The 17,930-nt window shown below is 57.8% G+C and overlaps 1 protein-coding gene and 1 pseudogene across 1 annotated transcript; one reads left to right on the forward strand and one right to left on the reverse strand.

Annotated features, from left to right (window-relative positions):
* The first annotated feature begins 6,949 nt into the window (after positions 1 to 6,949).
* Positions 6,950 to 8,074, forward strand: UTF1 (undifferentiated embryonic cell transcription factor 1). Its single transcript, XM_075533492.1, has 2 exons — positions 6,950 to 7,487; positions 7,581 to 8,074. The coding sequence occupies exons 1-2, from the start codon at positions 6,950 to 6,952 to the stop codon at positions 8,072 to 8,074; spliced, it is 1,032 nt and encodes a 343-aa protein (XP_075389607.1).
* An 8,016-nt stretch (positions 8,075 to 16,090) lies between these two features.
* Positions 16,091 to 17,629, reverse strand: LOC142428744 (palmitoyltransferase ZDHHC6 pseudogene; annotated as a pseudogene).
* Between the last annotated feature and the right edge of the window lie 301 nt (positions 17,630 to 17,930).

Below are 17,930 nucleotides of genomic sequence, written 5' to 3' on the forward strand. Positions count from 1 at the left end.
CTCCCGAGGGGCAGTGGGCGAACGAGCTCGGGCTCAGGGCAGGGTCTCCCGCTCCTCCACAGTTCTGAACCCTCCGCCAGAAACGCAGCTACCTGGCTTTACATTAGCGACCCCGGAGCCAGTAGGGCTGCACGCTGGTCCGCTGGGCACCTCGCCCAGCGCCTCAGCGACCAGACGGTGGGAGGTGGGAGGTGGGGGCTGGAAGGAACCTGCCCCCAGACCGGAAGTGCAGTTCATCCCCAGCACTGTAGGCAGGGCGGCTGGCTTGGGGGTTATTGGAATTAATACAGCAGGAAGTGGATGGGTCAGGTCCCCCAGGCCTGCCTGCGGGGGAGAGGGGAGCACTCCATACTTGTGAGCCACACCGTCAGACCACCAGGCTCCCACCATTCTGGGTCACACCCCACCCCATCCCAGCAGAAACAGTGGGCCAAATTGGACCAGGAAAGCAAGCCTCTGGACAGGCACACCCCACCCTGGGAAGACACACACACACACACACACACACACGGGACCACAGCGCCCTCCACTCCAGGGGAACACACACACACACACACACGGGACCACAGCGCCCTCCACTCCAGGGGAACACACACACACACACACACACACACACACACACACACACACACACACACACACCAGGCAGCTCACTGCCCTGCCCGGGACCACAGCGCCCTACACACACACCAGGCAGCTCACTGCCCTGCCCGGGACCACAGCGCCCTCCACTCCAGGGGAACACACACACACACACACACACACACACACACACACACACACACACACACACACACACCCAGGACCACAGCGCCCTCCACTCCAGGCCCCCGGCCCCTGGGACGACACGTGCGCAGAAAAGGCTTTGCTTCCTCAAAATGGGCCTGCGCGGTGGCGTGTGCTCCCTGCAGTCTCCCGGGCCCAGCAGCAGCAGCAGCAGCACCCGGCGTCTGCCCACCCCTCAACCCACCGGGCTGCCACTCGTGCTCTGCAGGCGGAGCGGCGGCAGGAGGTTCTTCCCGGGCCCTCGGGCGCCAGGTGCCTGGGTCGGAGGCGGGGTTGGCAATAGGTTGCCCCCTGCAGACAGGGGAAGCCCCTCATCAGTAGGGTCAGCACAACCCCTGCCCTGACAGCCAGTTCTGGGCGCCTCCAGTGTCTGAGCGGGAGCCTAGCCGTCGTCTGCGGCGGCTGTCACCGCCACTGCGGGGGTCCAGGCAAGCACGGGGACGGCGCCCAGTGCAAGGAGCCCCCAGCTGCGCAGGGCCCTCCCCACGCAGCGCTGCCCGCGGGGGTCCCAGCTTCCGGCTTCAGCACAGCTCTCGCATGTGGCCAGTCGTGACCCGATGCACCAAGACGCAATGCAACACAACTCGACGCGGTTTCTAAATAAAACCATTTTTATCCTGCACGTGTGCGTCCTGTGTTGGCAACCGCCCCTCCCACAGTTCCCACTCGGCACCCGCCACGCACTGCCCCCCACAGCTGGACAACTAACCCACAGGAGCCAGGGCCCTACAGTGCCATCTAGGGGGCCGGATGGGGCCGAGGCAGTCTGGTACGGGGTGTCAAGTTCATATGACCTTGAGGAATCACCCCAAGCCAACACAGCCCACAGGTGGTTAACATTTTACGTTCTCTAACCCCAGTACGAGGTTTAGGCCTACACCCTGCTCAGCGGCCCTCACCCATTTGACGAGCTTAGACTAGCCACGGGAGCCGGCCCGACACCCGGGACCCAGAGTGGAAGCCTAGAACGCAAACCTGAGGAACCAGTTGCCCGCGCAAGCGCACCAGCCCATAAATAATGGCAAAACCGCCTACACGGAAGCCTGTGCTTTGCACTCCATTTTTGAGGACCTGTTGCGTGTGCCCCAACTGCCATACACCAAGCCTGTAACCCCAGCTCACGAGTAAGCAGTGCCTACATGAACCCCTCGTCCCTTGCTGGGGGCCACGGCTGGGGCCCTAGCGAGGCATCCCCTAAGAGCGCCTCATTTTGCGTGGCTCCAAGTGGGCAAGGGCAGCAGCCGCCTGAGGGACGCTCCTGCAAGCTTATTCCCAACGATGGTGCTCACGGCCCAAGTGGACTCGGCCCGGGCAGCTCAAAGGAAAGGCTCCGCGGCTTGCCCCACCAACAGCCCTTGGAATCCCTACTGGACCCAGCCATGCGCCTCCCAAGGGCCCATTCGGGGCCAGACTGAAGCCTCGGCAACGGACTGAGAGAACCGAGGTTGGGATTGGTGGGCAAGACAGGGGGGGGGGGCCCGGGGTGAGCTGTGGGCAGAGCAGACGTTTGGAGGGGCTCCTGTAACTCCCATGGTGCTGTGAGAGCCCGCCGTACAGGGATGCTAATAAGGGGCGGGGGGATGGGAAGGCAGTGGGCAACGTCATAGCGTTGAAACCCCAAAACTACCCTGCCACATGGGCCAACACGAGGCGGGTGTCCTGGAGAGGGACCCAGGCAAATGGCGCCCTGGGCTGGCAAAAGGCTGCTAGGAAAATTCCACCCGGAGGAGCCCGGGCGATCGACTTCGCAAAACCCGGCCACCGAAAGGTCCAAAGTCAGGGCACTGGAGAGGCAGGCCTGAGTCCTGGCGGCTCCTGACCGACTCTGACATCAGGGCAGCCAGGGCACCGGGTGACAAACAGCAGTGCCCACTCCGCAGAAAGGTGAGGCTTTCTACTCCTGTAAAGATGTACAGCCTCGGAAACGGTGAGAGAACTCCCCGCCATCAGCGGCCCTGTGGGTTTCAGAAGGCCTCTTCCCTCCCCTCTCCTCTCCCCACCTCCTCATACGAATTGCTGGTGGTTTCAAATTGCTGAGTTTTCCATCAGCAGCCTACTTTGTAATAGACCCACCCCCAGGGCCCCTTCAGGCTGTTCAGGGGGCCACTGTAAGTCTGGGACCAGACGGTGGGGCCACAGGAGCAGTGTGACCTGGAGAGGGCTGTGGACAGAGCCCCCCCGCAGTTTGGTGACCTGGCCCCGTCCAAGGAGAGACTGGACATGAGGGAAGCATGAGGTGCAAGGGATGGGTTACCCGGCATGGTAAGTATGAAGAGCATGACGGGACCAGGAGCCTCCCACCCCTCCAGAGGGCAAGGGGTCCTGTGGAAAGGCCGAAGGATGGCTGCTTGTCCTCTGGATTCATTCTGGAACTTTCTCTAACAGGTCACCCTGGAGTTACCTAGTTAGAGAGGGCCCATCACTTTGGTTGTCTTCAGGGGGAGCAGGGTCACCTTAGAGAAGGCCACCTGTCTCAAGACTGTCTTTCAGGGAACAACGTATGTCAGCAAGTGACCCTGAGTGGTTGGGCACAACTCTGTCCCTCAAATTGTCCCTTGGTCACCGTCCTCAGGGCCTGTGTACAGTAAGGAGATCCCTGACACATTCCACCATTCTTTTAAACGTATGCTGACTGTGGGGTGGGAGAAAGACAAAGCTTTCTATTCCACAGAGTTCCAGTGTGGGAAACCCACAGGAGCAGTCCTGCCCTGTCCTGTAGGATCCTTAGTTTAGTTTTGATCAGGGGAAGGTTTGGTTTGGTGGATTAGTTTTTCACAGCAATGCACTGTTCTCACAGTGAAATATGGTTGTAACAAATGCTAGACAAGTGAAAGGCTAGTTCTGGTCAGCTTCCTGTGGCTGCTGTAACAAGGTGCCAACAACAGTCGTGGAGGAAGACCAGCGTCACCAAGGCCGAGTCCCCTCCCAAGGTGACAGGAGGACCCTTCAGAGTCTCTTCCAGCTCCCCCTTAACTCTGCTGTCCCTTGGTTCGTGGCAGCATCACACCTGCCCGACTGTGCCTTCAAGTGACCAGACCTCTCCAGTCTGTCCATACGTCTGTTTCTCTCCTTATGAGGGCACCAAGTCACCTTAGTGGCCTCACCTGAACAAATGACCTCCGTGCAAGGTCAGGGTGGGTGGGTTGAGGGGTGCATCATAAGCCACCCCTGGCCTGAGGCTTTCTTTACAGAAGGCTTTTCATTTCCAGTGGTATCGATAAGTATGCCGGCAACAAATGTACAGAAGCTCCAAAACCATTCAAAGTAACGCAGAGGCAGGCGTGCTTAGTCTCTGCACTGGAGGCCTTGGATCGGCTCAGAGATGGGGGATGGGGCAACATGGAGCCTGCCAAGGCAGCAATGGAACCTGCTCCCGACAGACTGGTGGACAGGGAGGGCCATGCGCCAGCCAACATGCTCTCGTCTCCCTTCCCAGTGCAATCCCAATCCAAGCCTGATGTCACTGACATGGGCAAACTGACTCGAATGTGCCCCTGTGCGTGAAAAGCACATGGTCTTTCCAAGATAACCAAGCAGCAACAAGGTGGAGGGCTTTCCACACTAAGTGACAGAAATGGAGGGTGTGGATAGATCGGTTGCATGCGTGTCACGGTAGATACACACCTTCAGCCACTCACCGCGACTGAGTCCGCACCCACGCACAGTGACCTGGGGCCCAAGTGCTTCCCAGTCTGTCATCTTTCAGTAGCAGACAGCCTCATTTAACTCCTTTGGAGCGGCTGGTGGAATAGAACCCCCAACCTTGTGGTTAGCAGTGTAATTCTCAACCTATTCCACCACGGATGGCAGGTGTTGACTTAGGGTAGTTAGATACCGAGAGTAGAGTGTTGGTGAGAACTGTAAAATAGACATTGAGAGGGCACAGCCACACAGAGACCCACCCAGTGAGTCTTGTGGTTTATGGCAGGGGTGGCCAGCAGTTCACTGGGGGAGGCGTGACCTTGTCAGCAAGCAGGGGAAAGTGCAGGCTGCTAGATGGGGTAAGGGATAAGCAGAGATCTCTTAGCTACACAGCGCACACAGGGAATGGCCACAAAATCTATTGTATGCTAGGTTTCACTGGAATTAAAGTGTGCTCATCCAAAGACACTATTAAAAGGCTGGAAAAGCAACCAGTCTCAAATACAAAGCCAGTTGTCTAATAAAAGACCCCATCAAGACTACAGGAAAAAAGACAAAAACTTCATGAGTAATTCTTCCGAAGCTGCATCAGAAGCCAATTAAGTCGTCATAAACCCAGCAAAGGCTCCGAAAGGTGCCCCAGGGCCTAGTAAGCATGACCTGGCCACAAACCAAACACCCTGCCATCCAGTGGATGTCGACTCACCAAGACCCTATTGGACAGTGCAGAAATGCCCGTGGGTTTCTGAGACTAACTCCTGCCAACACAGCCAGCCTCGTCTTGCAGTTAGCAGCCCAACAGGTGACCAGGCTCCTAGCCTGCTCTCAGACAAACCCAAAACCACAGTAAGACTCTTCACTCACCCACAAGGTCAAGAAAAGGGGGGGGGAACCCAGACATAACCAAATGTCGTCCAGGGCGGCCTTGGATTCCAAGCATGGGACCTCATCCAGAATGACCCCATGGGAACCATTTGGTGAATCTGCTGAGGCTGACCAGGCTGTCCTGCTCACGTCTTCCAGCTTGGCGAGTCAGTCCCTGAGAACAGGGAGGGTGTGGCAAGCAGCTTTGCTCAGAGTGCCAAAAAGAAAATGCTGCTGCTGCTGCTGCCTTCCCACTGGGAGATGAAAACCCAAACCGCCAGGGGGGTGAGGGGCGATACTGGGAGGGTAGCGGGAGGGTGGGTTGGAAAGAGGGAACCCATTACAAGGATCTACATGTGACCTCCTCCCTGGAGGACGGACAACAGAAAAGGGGGTGAAGGGAGACGTTGGACAGGGAAAGATATGACAAAATAATAATTTATAAATTATCAAGGGCTCCTGAGGGAGGGGGGAGCGGGGAGGGAGGGGAAAAAAAGAGGACCTGATGCAAAGGGCTTAAGTGGAGAGCAAATGTTTTGAAAATGATGAGGACAAAGAATGTACAGATGTGCTTTACACAATTGATGTATGTATGGATTCTGATAAGAGTTGTATGAGTCCCTAATAAAATGATTTTTTTTAAAAAGAAAGAAAATTTCAAAGGGCAGCTCAAGAAGACAAAGCTAAATATTATAATAAAATGTGTAATGTTAAAAAAAAAAAAGATAGCCCAAACCACCTGGGTAGGCCCACTCACAGCAACCCTAGAAGGCAGGGAAGATCTGCCCCTGTGAGTTTCTCAGATGCTAACTCTTCGTGGGAGCAGTCTTGTCTGTCTTCCTTGGAGCAGCTGGTGGTTTTGAACTGCCAACCTTGCAGTTAGCAGCCCAACAGTGACCACTGAGATACCAGAGCCCCTAAGGCAGGGGGCAGCGCTGGGATAGCCCAAAACCATGGCACTGCACTTGGGAGCCCCCTCATACCAGTTGTAGCCTGGCTGTTGGTGATTGGCAGGTCTCTGGGTAGGGTCCATAGCTTACGTGAAAATGGATGGAACTTTGTCCACAAGGCAGGAAGACACCTACAGAGGGAGAAGAGTTTGGAGCCCACACAAAGGGGCTTCAAAAGGTGCGTGAGAAAATGGAATTAAGAGACAAGGGGAATTACTGGATGAGGGGCTTTCACCACTTACCCGGGGCGGGGATTTTGGAGGGCACTGAGCTTATGGGTGGTGGTAGGATACTTTGAATAACACACACACACACACACACACACACAGTCGCCGTTAGGTTTCAAAGGAGAAAAGCGCTCAGACTTCTGGTGCGTTTATTATCTCTCCACGATGACGAGTGACCGCAGACCAGGGGCCTCACCCACTTTGCCGAATCCTATCTCCTTCGACTGGGGAAAGGCGATTGCTTCTCTGGATGCGCAGGAAGGAGCCAGAAATCCACTGGCCGTCGCAGCGGGGGGCGGGGGGCGGAGGCGGGGGCGGGCCCGTTGGGGCAGGGGGGCGGGGCGCGTAGACCCGGCTGCTGGGGCGACGGGGCAGGCGCCGAAGTCCTCAGAGCGCGTGTGGGCGGCACGTGCGGCGCTCGCCTCCGTCTCCCCACTTAGCTCCCGCGCCTCTCTGGCGCCCCGCGGGCCCGGCCGCGGGATGCTGCTCCGGCCCCGACGACCGCCCCCACCCGTGCCGCTCGAGACCCCGGAGCCTCCGTCGCCAGCCAGCCCCGAGCCGGAGCAGTGGCCGGCCGGGGACGCCCCGAGCACCCCCCCTCCCGGCGCGCTGGCGGCGCCGGTGCAACCCGTGTCTCCCGGTTCGGCGCAGCGCACGCCCTGGAGCGCGCGGGAGACCGAGCTGCTGCTGGCCACGCTTCTGGAGCCGCCCGTATGGCGCTCGCTGCTGCTCGACCGCCGCCAGGCGCTGCCCACCTACCGCCGCGTGTCGGCCGCGCTGGCCCGCCAGCAGGTGCTGCGCACGCCCGCGCAGTGCCGTCGCCGCTATAAGTTTCTCAAGGACAAGGTCCGCGACGCCGAAGGCCAGCCCCCGGGACCCTTCGACGCACAGATCCGCGAGCTCATGGCGCTGCTGGGTGACCACGGGCAGAAGCGCAGCCGCCGCCGCTCTCCAGGTCCAGGGCGTCCCCCACGCGGCCGCCGCCCGGCCCCCAGCGCGCCAGCCGCGGACCAGCCAGGTAGGGTTTGGGGAGCCCGGGGAACACCGAGGGGTGGGGGAAGGCCACGCGGGGCCCCCGTTCGCCGACACGAGCCCGATTCCACGTTCCCAGACGCCTCCCCGCTACTGGCCGAGCGCGACCCAGACGCGGAACGTAGCTGGACGCTCCGATTCAGCCCGACTCCGTCGAAGTCTGGGGGCGCCTCCCGCGCCCCCGTGTCGCCGCCGCCAGTCGGCCCAGCGGCAGCTTGCACCTCCGAGGACGCAAACCCATTGCCAGCCCTGCCCCCGGAGCCTGAGCCAGCCCTGGCCCCGTCGCCGGCCCCCAGCCCCACCGAGGAAGAACCGGACCCGCCGTCCGGCTGCCCTGGGGAACGTACGCCCCCTCACGCGGCCTCCTCGCTGAACGACGCCCTTCTGCAAACCCTGGGGCACTTGGGTCACATCGCAGCCACCCTGGGCCCGCTGCGCGACCAGCTTCTGACCCTGAACCAGCACGTGGAACAGCTGCGCGGCTCCTTCGACCAGACCGTGACCCTGGCGGTCGGCTTCATCCTGGGCAATGCTTCTGCGGAGAGGGGCCTCCTGTCTGGCCCGCGGCTGTGAGCCTCCGACCCGCCCCCCACCTCCTCCCGGATCCCTGGCGGCGCCCCACCCCCATCCCGCTCCGATACTTTCAAATAAAAGTTGTTTACCCACGTGCGCCTGTAGCAGTGTACAGACCTGCAGCCCGGCCGGAAAGACCCCCTGCTGGGAGGGCCGACCGCGGGGGCGGGCCTGGGCTACCGACTTGTTGAAGGTCGAGACAAGGTTAAAACGCCTCCGGGTTCCGGGAAGGGTCTGCTGCGCTCTGGGGGAGGGGGGAGCCAAGTGGACCTCTGCATCGCGGCCTCCCCCTAAGAGGGCGGAGGGAGTAACTTGTTCAGTCACCACATGGTAATTCCTGCCGCGTCCTGGTCTGCCCAACTCCGGCCGCCCCTGGGTGGGTAGCCTGGGAACGAACCTAGCAGGGAGGTGGGTGGGCGGGAGAGCTGGAAGTCTGCGGTGCTTGTTGCAGACACGGGGTGTGCATGGTGGCTCTTAACTTAGGGTCGCCGACCATCTGGCAACCTGAACCCGACGGGCTTAGGGCAAGGTGAAGCGCCAGGTGTCTGAAGGAGAGGTGGGCTCGGCTTCGAGGAAATTGCCTGCAGCTTTAACGGCCCACCCTTGGCGGGGGCAGGGCAAAAAATGAACGCCCGGAAACCTTCCCTCCCGGAGAAGGAATCTACATGACAATGCCGCCGAGCGCCCGGCCCCATTTTGCACATAATGGCTGAGGACAGAGGCCTCCAGGTGGTGGTGGGCCCGCGCCCCTGCCCCCATGCCCTTCAGCAGTTTGTGGAGGGCTGGAGGCAGCCCGGGAATGTTACCCTGCACCCCCCAAATTCCGAGAGGCCTTGAGTGTGCTCCCACTCAGTTTCTCTTGCCCCGCCCCTTGGGAGACACCCAACCCGCTGGAGGTGAGGCTGCATTGCCAGCTAAAGAACCTCCATCACTGCCCAGGCCAGGGAGTAGGCTCTGTGCCCTCCCAGGGCACTGGCCAATAGGGACTTTATATGGAAAAGAAGTGTGTTCCCTTAGTAGGTGGTCTGACCCTCAGCCACAGTCCCCCTTGCCCAGTGGACCCGGGTGACGGAGCCACACGCTCAATGGGTACCAGTGTTGGGCACCATCTGTCCCCCTCCTTGAGGGCCTGCAGTCTGAGCAGTGGCTGCAGTACTTGAAGTCTACCCGGTTGCTCCCTCCCCACCTGCCTGGCTTGTTCTGGCCCCATTCCCAGCAGCCATGGTGGCCTTGGTCCTTTGGGTTGATGGAGCACCTTGCCCTGGCTGTGCCCACCCTGTGTTTAGCCCACACTAGACCTCATAACCATCATGATCCGGTGGATACTGCCGATTTGACAGGGAGGTGGGGGAGTGCCCTGGAGGAAGTGTGGCTGATAATGAGCCCAGGCTGTGTGAGCCACTGACTCCACATTTAAACCCACCGGCCTCGCTGCGTGCTCCTGGAGTCTGCTTTCTCCAGGGACTCGCATGTTGGGTGTAAAAGACCCCTAGCCACGAGCTTTCTCCACTTGATAAGTGCCCACCTATATCCCAGATGCCCACACAAAGCCGCTGTTAGGCAGTGGCTCTTCCACTTCCGCACTGTTTTGAAAGGCGACATCCTTGTCTCCCCCAAAACACAGCTCAGAAGCAAGAAGGAGTGAGGAAGATAGGCTAGTGTCAGAGAACTCCAGCTCACAGTGATCCAGACAAACTGCGTGAACTTTCACCCAAACCACATCCACATGCTGACACAAAACCACAGGCTCACCCTGACCTGCTGGGCAGCGCTGTACCTGTGAGCACAACCAAGATCCGTTGTCAGTAGCTGATTTTTGAAGCCATGGTGTCGAAGCAGTGTAACCCCAAAGTGTGTGGTTCCAAGCCACCAGCCACTCCACAGGAGCAAGATGAGACCCTACTCCAAAAACTCACAGCCCAGACACCCAAGAGAGTTGTTGAGATGCAATGGTCAGCTACAGTGGGTTGTTTCTTGGCAGGGGACTGTCAGGCCTTTCTTCTGAGGCACCTCTAGCAACCTTGACTCTGCCCTTCCAGCATGCAGACAGTTCAGGGTACACCATCCAGAACCCTCCAAGCACTGCTCCCCCATTTTCGAATGTCTAAGATTACCCCTGACCCAAGGAATTGGCTCTCTGTGTGCTCTGAGGCAGTATTTGGAACTTGTCTTGTGCACCTTGCCTGTGGGTGGAACCTTGGCCAGTCTGGACTGGCCTTTCCTGCTAGGTGCCACTCCAACGGTCTGGCAGCTAGCTGGCTGGACCAGTCCCTGGGCACTCTGGACCCCTTGTAGGGAGGGCCTGTTCAGTTTGGACTCCAAAGGGACAAAGAAGATACCCCCAAGTCTCTAACCTGGGCAGAGTGGGGACCGATGGGGTAGTGGTAGAATCAGCTCTTACTGCTTCCCTAGAAACAAGGGAGGGCCTGGTGACCCCGGCCCCACTCCACCAGTGTGGATACCCAGACCAGCCGACCAGCCATCCCAGAATCCCCGAACTGGGCCTACCTTCTGCCTCTTGGGAAGCCAAGACTTCCAGCCCACCAGCACCTCCTCCCAGCCACTTGCCCACCCCCACTCAGATGGAGTAATTCCTGGGGCCACAGCCCTGCTGCCTGGAGGAGCTGGCTGAGGGTGGCAGGTATGATGGGGCGGTCACATGGCAGTTTGGCTGACATAAGCGAGCAGGCAGACACCAAGGACTAAAGGAAAAGAGAAGTGTCGGGTTGCCCTGCTTGGAGAAGGGACTGTTAAGGGAGGGAAGCAGGCAGCCCAGAAGCCTCCAGACAGATGGACAGTGGGTGGGTGGGAAGGACAGTTTTGGATGGGCAAGCTTGGCTTTGGAAGTGTGCATTGCGGGTAAAGGTTCCCTCAGATCTTGGACAGGATTTGAGAAGGTACCTGTGTGGGAGAGTTCGGGATTAAGCATGAAGCCAGGGGTCCTGTGTGTCACTGCTCCCCCCTCCCATGACAGACAGCTTGGAGGGCTGGGGGGTTGGGTTGCCCCCTCAGCCCAGGACACTGCTGGGAAGCCAACAGTCATCAGTGTCTCAGCTTGGGGGCCTTGTGGGAAGGAAGGGGCACCCGCCCTGGTATAGAACAGGAAAAGCAGGGAGGAGGGAGACCAGTTGTGGTCCGGGAGCTGCTGAGAATCAGAGGACCCCAGACCCCTGCTGAGTGAGGGCAGGAGGGAAGGTGCAGCTGACTCCCATGGTAACTTGGTTGGGGCCACGTAGGTGAGTGAGGGTGCTAGCCAGAGGCTGGAGCATGGTCGTGTGCAGAACTGGGGAAGCAGAGGCAGGAGGGGTATAGATGAGCCCCCACAGGAGTGGGGTGGGGGCAGAGGAGGGGCTACCTTAGGTAAACGTGAAACTAACGTGAAAAGAAATAGAGTACAGAGTTTCGGGCACTGGCTAATTATGGGGGCAGGGGTAACACACAGAAGTGCTGGGGTGCAGTTGCGCTTGGGGTTGGTAACTACAAAAAATGCGGGTTGAACTGCCAATTGTCCTATAGAGTCACTATAACCTACTCACTTGGTTTGGGATCACCTCCAGGAGCACCAGGTTCTGGGATGGCTGATTAGCTGGTCTGGGTCTTGGGGGTCCAGGTTTGTGGAGTGGGACCTGGGTCCCCAGCCTTCTCTTGTTTCTGGGGAAGCAATGAGAGCCGATTCTACCTCTGCCCCATCAGTCCCTCTGCCCAGGTTAGAGACTTGGGGGCACCTCCATTGTCCCTTAGGGGTCCAACCTGAATAAGCCCTCCCTATGAGGGGTCAGGAGTGCCCAGGGACTGGTCCAGCCAGCTGCCAGGCTGTTAGAGTGACACCTAGCAGGAAAGGCCAGTCCAGGCTGGCCCAGGTTCGCACCCACAGGCAAGTTGTAGAGGTTAAGGTGTTCAGCTGCTATCAGGACTCATCTCTCAGGGCCTTCTGATGGACTCACAGCAAGTCTGCAGGGGGAGGGTGGGACGCCCCACGCCACAGGTATCGGAGAGGAGACTAACTTTTCATGGGAACAGACAGCCTTGTCTTTCTCCCTCGGAGGGGCTGGAGGTTTTGAACTGTGAAATTTGCAAACCCACTAGTTCCTGGGAGTTCCCCGAGGCCACTGTTCCATCTTGATACAGCCCTGGTGACTCTGGGTGGTCACTGGGAGTCCATAGCACTCCTGGGCAGAGGGATTATGCTCTTGTCCATCCCACCCACCACCGCCCCCTGCCCTCTACCCCTAGAGCAAAGGTTCTCAACCTGTGGGTCGAGACCCCCTTGGGGATCAAACAACCCTTTCACAGGGGTCGCCCAATTAATAACAGTAATAAAATGACCGTTATGAAGTAAAAATGAAAATAATTTTATGGTTGGGGGTCACCACAACATGTGAAACTGTATTAAAGGGTCACTGGCGCAGGTCCCGAGAGGAGGGCCTATGTGAGGTTAGGGACTCCCCACTGGCCCCACTGGACAAGTTTACAAGTGGAACTCCTGAAGGGATTTGGTGGACCTTTGAAACAGGCCTGGTGGGTGAGTGTCAGGGTCCCTTGGGCGCTGGCAAAGGCTGGTGCAGGCACCCTTGCTAAAAGGGCCTTGAACTCACCCCAACTGCACTGGCAACAATGCTGCGTTGGCACAGCCAGAGGTAGCCCTCCCTCCCCCTCTCAGCCCACCTCCAGGCGCGCCCAGAACCCCTAGGGCTGGTTTCTAAGGCACTGTAGCATCAACTCTGTAGGGCCAGTCTGACCCTCAGGTCTCAGAGAGCTGCTGGGAGGTGAGTGGGGGGGCGTGTGGGTGTGGGAGGGTCTCCCCTGGCCCCAGCCCCGCCCTCAGCGACATCTTGGATCCAGGGGATGTGTGAATGGCCCCTTTGTGCTGCTTGGTGGAGGCAATTAGGTGCTACTTATCTGGAATTGGCTGCCTTCTCTGCAAAAGACTGATCCCAACCCCTCCCAAAACTCCCACCCAGTTTATAAAGTCGGCCCAGCCCTCTGGGACCCAGGCAGATCCGGTGCCCAGCGGCCTACCTCCTTGGTGTCTGGACTTCTTCAAATAGCCTTCAGGGTACATTCTGCGTGGCCTCCTGAGCTACACAGCCTTTGGGGGACATTTTTTCACATCCATGGCGCCTGCAGTACTCGGGGCCTCTGTCTGGCCAACCCTGCCGCCCTCTGATGACCTGCCTATGCGCAGGAAGCCCAGCTTCGGGTTCCCCTCCGTGGACTGGCTCGCCCAGAGCAGCTGCTCAGGGCCCACGTACATCTCCAGGCCCACTGAGGTCACTTCAGACAATCCAGCTGCCCCCACCTGGGCACCCCACCAAGAGGGACCCTCTCAGAAGGTGACCACCGACGGGGTGAAGGATCCAGGGCCAGGGACGCCAGTGACCTGTAGGTCTTGAAGGGGAAGGTCCCTCTAGACCAGGATGGGCAACAGAGAGGTTCTTTGCCCCCTGTGCTGAGGATGAGTGCCCTCTAGTGGGCTCCTCTAGTTCCCAGAGCCCAGTTGTCTTCAGCACTTCACCCCTGTCTGGGGTCTTGCTAGTGAGTAAGTGCCAGGCTGCTGGCCAGAAGGTCAGGAGATCAGACCCATCAGCAGTTCTTTGGGAGAAAGACGGGGCTGTCGGCTCCACAGTGTAGAGATTTACAGCCTGGAGGACTGACCCTGTGTAAGATTGCTGTGTGTCTTGAATGGCTGGAGGTGGGGTGGGGTTGTTTTTATGTTTAGGTGAGTGTGATAGAAGTGACCACTGGGCTGGGCTGGGCTGACAGTGTAAACGCCCACCTTGCGGAGGTCATCCTCCCCCAGGAGTCTGGCCCAAGTCTCCGCAGCCTTATCTGAGCCTCTGTCAACCCACTTGTCCTCCTCCATTGTAAATTCTGCTTGGAGTCCTGCTTGGTCAACAGTGGGACTCACACCTGTGGATGGCTTGTCTTTTCGGTTGACTCCTGTGCTCTAACCTAGCACTCCTTGTCATCAGGTTGGTTCCCACTCCTAACGACCCTAAGAGATTGGGTGCGGAAAAACCATGAATTTACTTTGGAAGCTTTCTCGGCCACCACTGGTTGGGCTTCCAGGGTGCTGACCACGGGGACACCCCCCGCCCCATGATGACCTGTGGGTGCCTCAGGCTGCCCCCACCTCCTCATTTTAAAAATTGCAAAGTAGAGGCTTGCAAAGCCAGGTGGTGGGTCCAAGGTTAATGGGTGCCTACCTTGTCCTCCCAAAAAATCCAAACAAGTTCATGCAGAAGGTGCACCCCTCTGTACTCTGGGTCCCCCGGGTCTTCATGCGTATTTGTTACTGCCCAGAACTGCCCGCCACCACTGCCTCTCATAGCCCTCATCTGGCCAGGTGGTTCCTTGGCTGCAAGCAAAATCACCTGCTTTCTAGAGGGAGGGGCAGGAGCTGGGCATCCGTCCTGGGACCTAATGCACCTCTGAGCTGGGGGAGGGGAGCTCTGACCCCCAACACAGAGGGGACCTTGGGTGGTGGAGTGTGGGGAGGGGTCTCTGCTCCTGGTTCAGGGATAGCCACCCACCTCTGACTGCTGTGCTGGCCACCAGAGTAGATCTGACCTAAGGTAACTTCCAAGTGGGAGAAGCCTGTCCTAAATGGGTAGCCTCACACCGACTCCCCGATCCAGGACTGAGCCAGGTGCCAGACCTTTCCCGGGCTCCCCGCCTCCGCACGGCCTTCACTGCAGTCCAGCTCAGCACCCTGGAGAGCGCCTTCCAGCTACACCAGTACCTGAACCCCCGGGGAACGAAAGACGCTGGCCCAAGAGATGCAACTCACTGAGGTACAGGTGCGTGGGCCCCTGGGTTGACCCCAGGGGAGGGGCTGGGGCACCGGCGGTGTTCTCACACCTGCCTGTTTGTTTCCACAGATAAAAACCTGGTTTCAGAATCGCCAAATGAAACACAAACGCCAAATGCAGCTCTGTGCCCCCTTCTCAGGACCCTTCTACACACCCCTGGCTTTCTATCCACCACCTTCAGTCCTGAGCAGTGACCTGCAGCTGCTCTACCCCCGTGCACCCCTCCCCAAGCCCTCAGCTCTGGTGCCACCTCCCCTCTCCTGCTGGAGCCCCAGCTTGGTGGAGCTGGTGGCCACCAGGGGGCCCTGGAAACTGCACGTGTGGTCTGATGCTGCAGCGTGGGGCCAGGTGGAGACTGCTGCCCATGTCCAGGAGGTCTGGGGACACTAGGTTCCTGTGTCGTCATAGCAACAGCCCAAGTCGTGTGTGCTGTGTATGTAGCCGGGCCTCTGCCTGGCCCACCTGGCCCCAAATTCTGCAGAGCTCCCTGGATTTTAGTGAACAGCTGACGGTCCAGGAGCCCGGAATGGTAAAGAGGTAATTTATTCAATAAAAAGTGTTGTCAGTGGGCTACTGCATCATCCCCATCTGCTTGGCGGTTATTTCCAATCGCCACCAGGCATTTGTCAAGACTTCTAATCAGATCAGCAGACTACAGTTGATTGACACATGAAAAGTCAGTCCCCTTAATGATTACCAAACGGCCACTTGGAGTCTGGTGACGAGATGGCAGTTCCTGCACTGCTCTCAGGAAGTTGCGGTGGGGCAGAGGCTTTCAGGCTGTGATTAGGGGGCTGGCTTCATCTGAAAGATGCCGGATTTGGAGGGAGAGCCTGAAAGATGACAAAATCACGTTGGTAACACTCTGATTTTGGAAGTAGTGTCATGTCTGTCATGTGCATTCTTTAGAAACTGAACTCACTGGTATTTTTTTTGGCCACTGATCTTTTAGTTGACCAGACAAAGTCAGCATTATTAAAAGACACTAATAAAACTGGAGCTGACAGTGAGTCTGACAACTTAGGTTCTCTAGCATCTAGAATACCACTTAGGAGACACCACGGAGGGAGACACCACGGAGGGAGAGCATCGTATGCAGATGCTCCTGGACGCGGGCACGGTCTGCAGTGGAGGTCCAGAGTGTGCAGTGCATCCAAGAAACCCGCCCCCCCACCCCCCGGAGAGAAAATGCCGTCAGCTTACTTGGGCCAAGTGTTCTTCCCTTGATGGGGCGGGAGGGGGGAGGGGCAGCAGGACTTCAAAGGCAGGTGCGGAATGGCTTCTCCATTTCCACATGGCAATCAGAACATTGGAGTCGTGGCACTGGGGCCCCTTGGAGGAGAAGGGCACTGTCAGCAGAGCCGGCTCGTTGCATACTGCGGTCGGGCTATGTAGCGTTTTCAAGTAACGGAGGCCCCGGAGGCGGCCTGCACTTGAGCAGGGGCTATCTGGTTTTCTTCTCGCCCTCTGGAGGCCCATCGACCTCAGTGTCGCAGGGACCCTTCTCCACACACTTCCTGGGGAACCATCCCCTGAGTCTCGACGCACCTTCTACGAAGGAATCCTCAGGCACTTTGTCTCCGTACAACCAGTACCTTAAGCCTCTGGTGGCTATGAGGAACTCCCCCTTCTGCAGGCGGAGCCGAGGCTCTTCCGTGCAGGGACTTGTAAAGAAGGTCTTGATCCCTTTGTTCAAAGGACAGCAGGCCCCACTGTAGTCTTCTATGACTTGATAGCGCACACTTCTGACTCGCTTATCGGCTTTTTGTTTCAACTGTTCTATTGTCAAGCTGTACTGGTGACAACCTTCTTGCAGTGGCCACTCCAGCCCATCTCCTTCAGGGGCCCCTGACCACGTGAAGACCTGTTTAAAGTTCCTCCACCTACTTCCCAAATCCTAAGGAAACTCAAAGACTTCATTGAGCTGGTAATACTGAATTCGGTCTTTGGCCTTCTCTTCAATCCATGATTCAATAGAAGTTTTGTTTCTGAGAATTATTTTCATCTGGATACAGAAGAGCATCCCCACGGCGATAGTTGTCCCAATGGCTAAGCCCAAGGCAAACAAGGTGGCGGCGAACGCAGCCAATCCAAAAGGAATGATGGGGAGGGGGTCCCTGCGGGCTGCACTCATGTCGATCTTCACCGTGTTCCACCCGAAGGAGAGCCGGTTGTAAAGCTGTGTGTACATGGTCATCAGGAAGATGAATGCGGCATGAAGGCAGCCCAGCGGGGCTAAGAGGAGAAAGAGTGTGAACGAGGCGTGGTTTTGGTAGCCGCAGCAGTTGTTGATCCAAGGACAGTGGTGGTCCATCTTCATCACACATCTGTTACATTTTCTGCAGTGGTGCGACCTGGGCGCCTTGTATGCTCGGCAGACTTTACAATACTGGAGATAAATGGTATCCTGAGAATGTTCCGGTGTCCATCCCCAAGGGACAAAGCCAGGTCCCACGAACATAGCGTTGAAGTAATTATAAAGAATCATGATTGTCCAATTTATCAGCATGATGAAATTCACGCTTCCTCCTGTCGTATGTAAGGGCCAGTACCACAAGACCGAGTCAATCATGGCCATTGTGGAACATATGGCGATCACACCAAGGGCGATGATGGGCCCCCAGTGACACAGTCTCCTTAATTCTTGGAGATTTTCAAACTTGATAACTGAGCAGAATGTACCCATTGTGGGGCGGAAGGATTCCTTCCTCTTCTCAAAGAACGAGGGATTTCCTCGTTCTGGGCGTACATTTCCGTGCACCACAAGTCCACGGGTCTTTCTCACTGTCATGCCTTCCAGGTACAGGAAGTGCAGGTCGGTTCAGCCATTTTCACCATGAAGCGCTCGGAGCTCAAGCTCGTTATCTTAACTAGAGGAACCAGGGGCTGGCTTGGGAACTCAACCTCCGTTCCGTCCCCGGTGCCCGCTTCGCAGCCATCGCATTTCCCACTCACTGGTATTTTTTATTCTGTACAACATACTGGTGATTCATTCTTTCGCCTTTGGGGAAAACGTGAATGAATATGAACATTTCCATTGTGTC

Source organism: Tenrec ecaudatus, chromosome 16 (genome assembly GCF_050624435.1).
Source record: "Tenrec ecaudatus isolate mTenEca1 chromosome 16, mTenEca1.hap1, whole genome shotgun sequence".
Taxonomy (NCBI): Eukaryota; Metazoa; Chordata; class Mammalia; order Afrosoricida; family Tenrecidae; genus Tenrec; species Tenrec ecaudatus.

Excerpts from the sequence above, each read along its gene's own strand:
- UTF1 (XM_075533492.1), top strand. The coding sequence starts at position 6,950 with ATGCTGCTCCGGCCCCGACGACCGCCCCCACCCGTGCCGCTCGAGACC. Across the intron at positions 7,488-7,580 it reads GCCAGCCGCGGACCAGCCAG|ACGCCTCCCCGCTACTGGCC; the intron begins GTAGGGTTTGGG and ends CCACGTTCCCAG.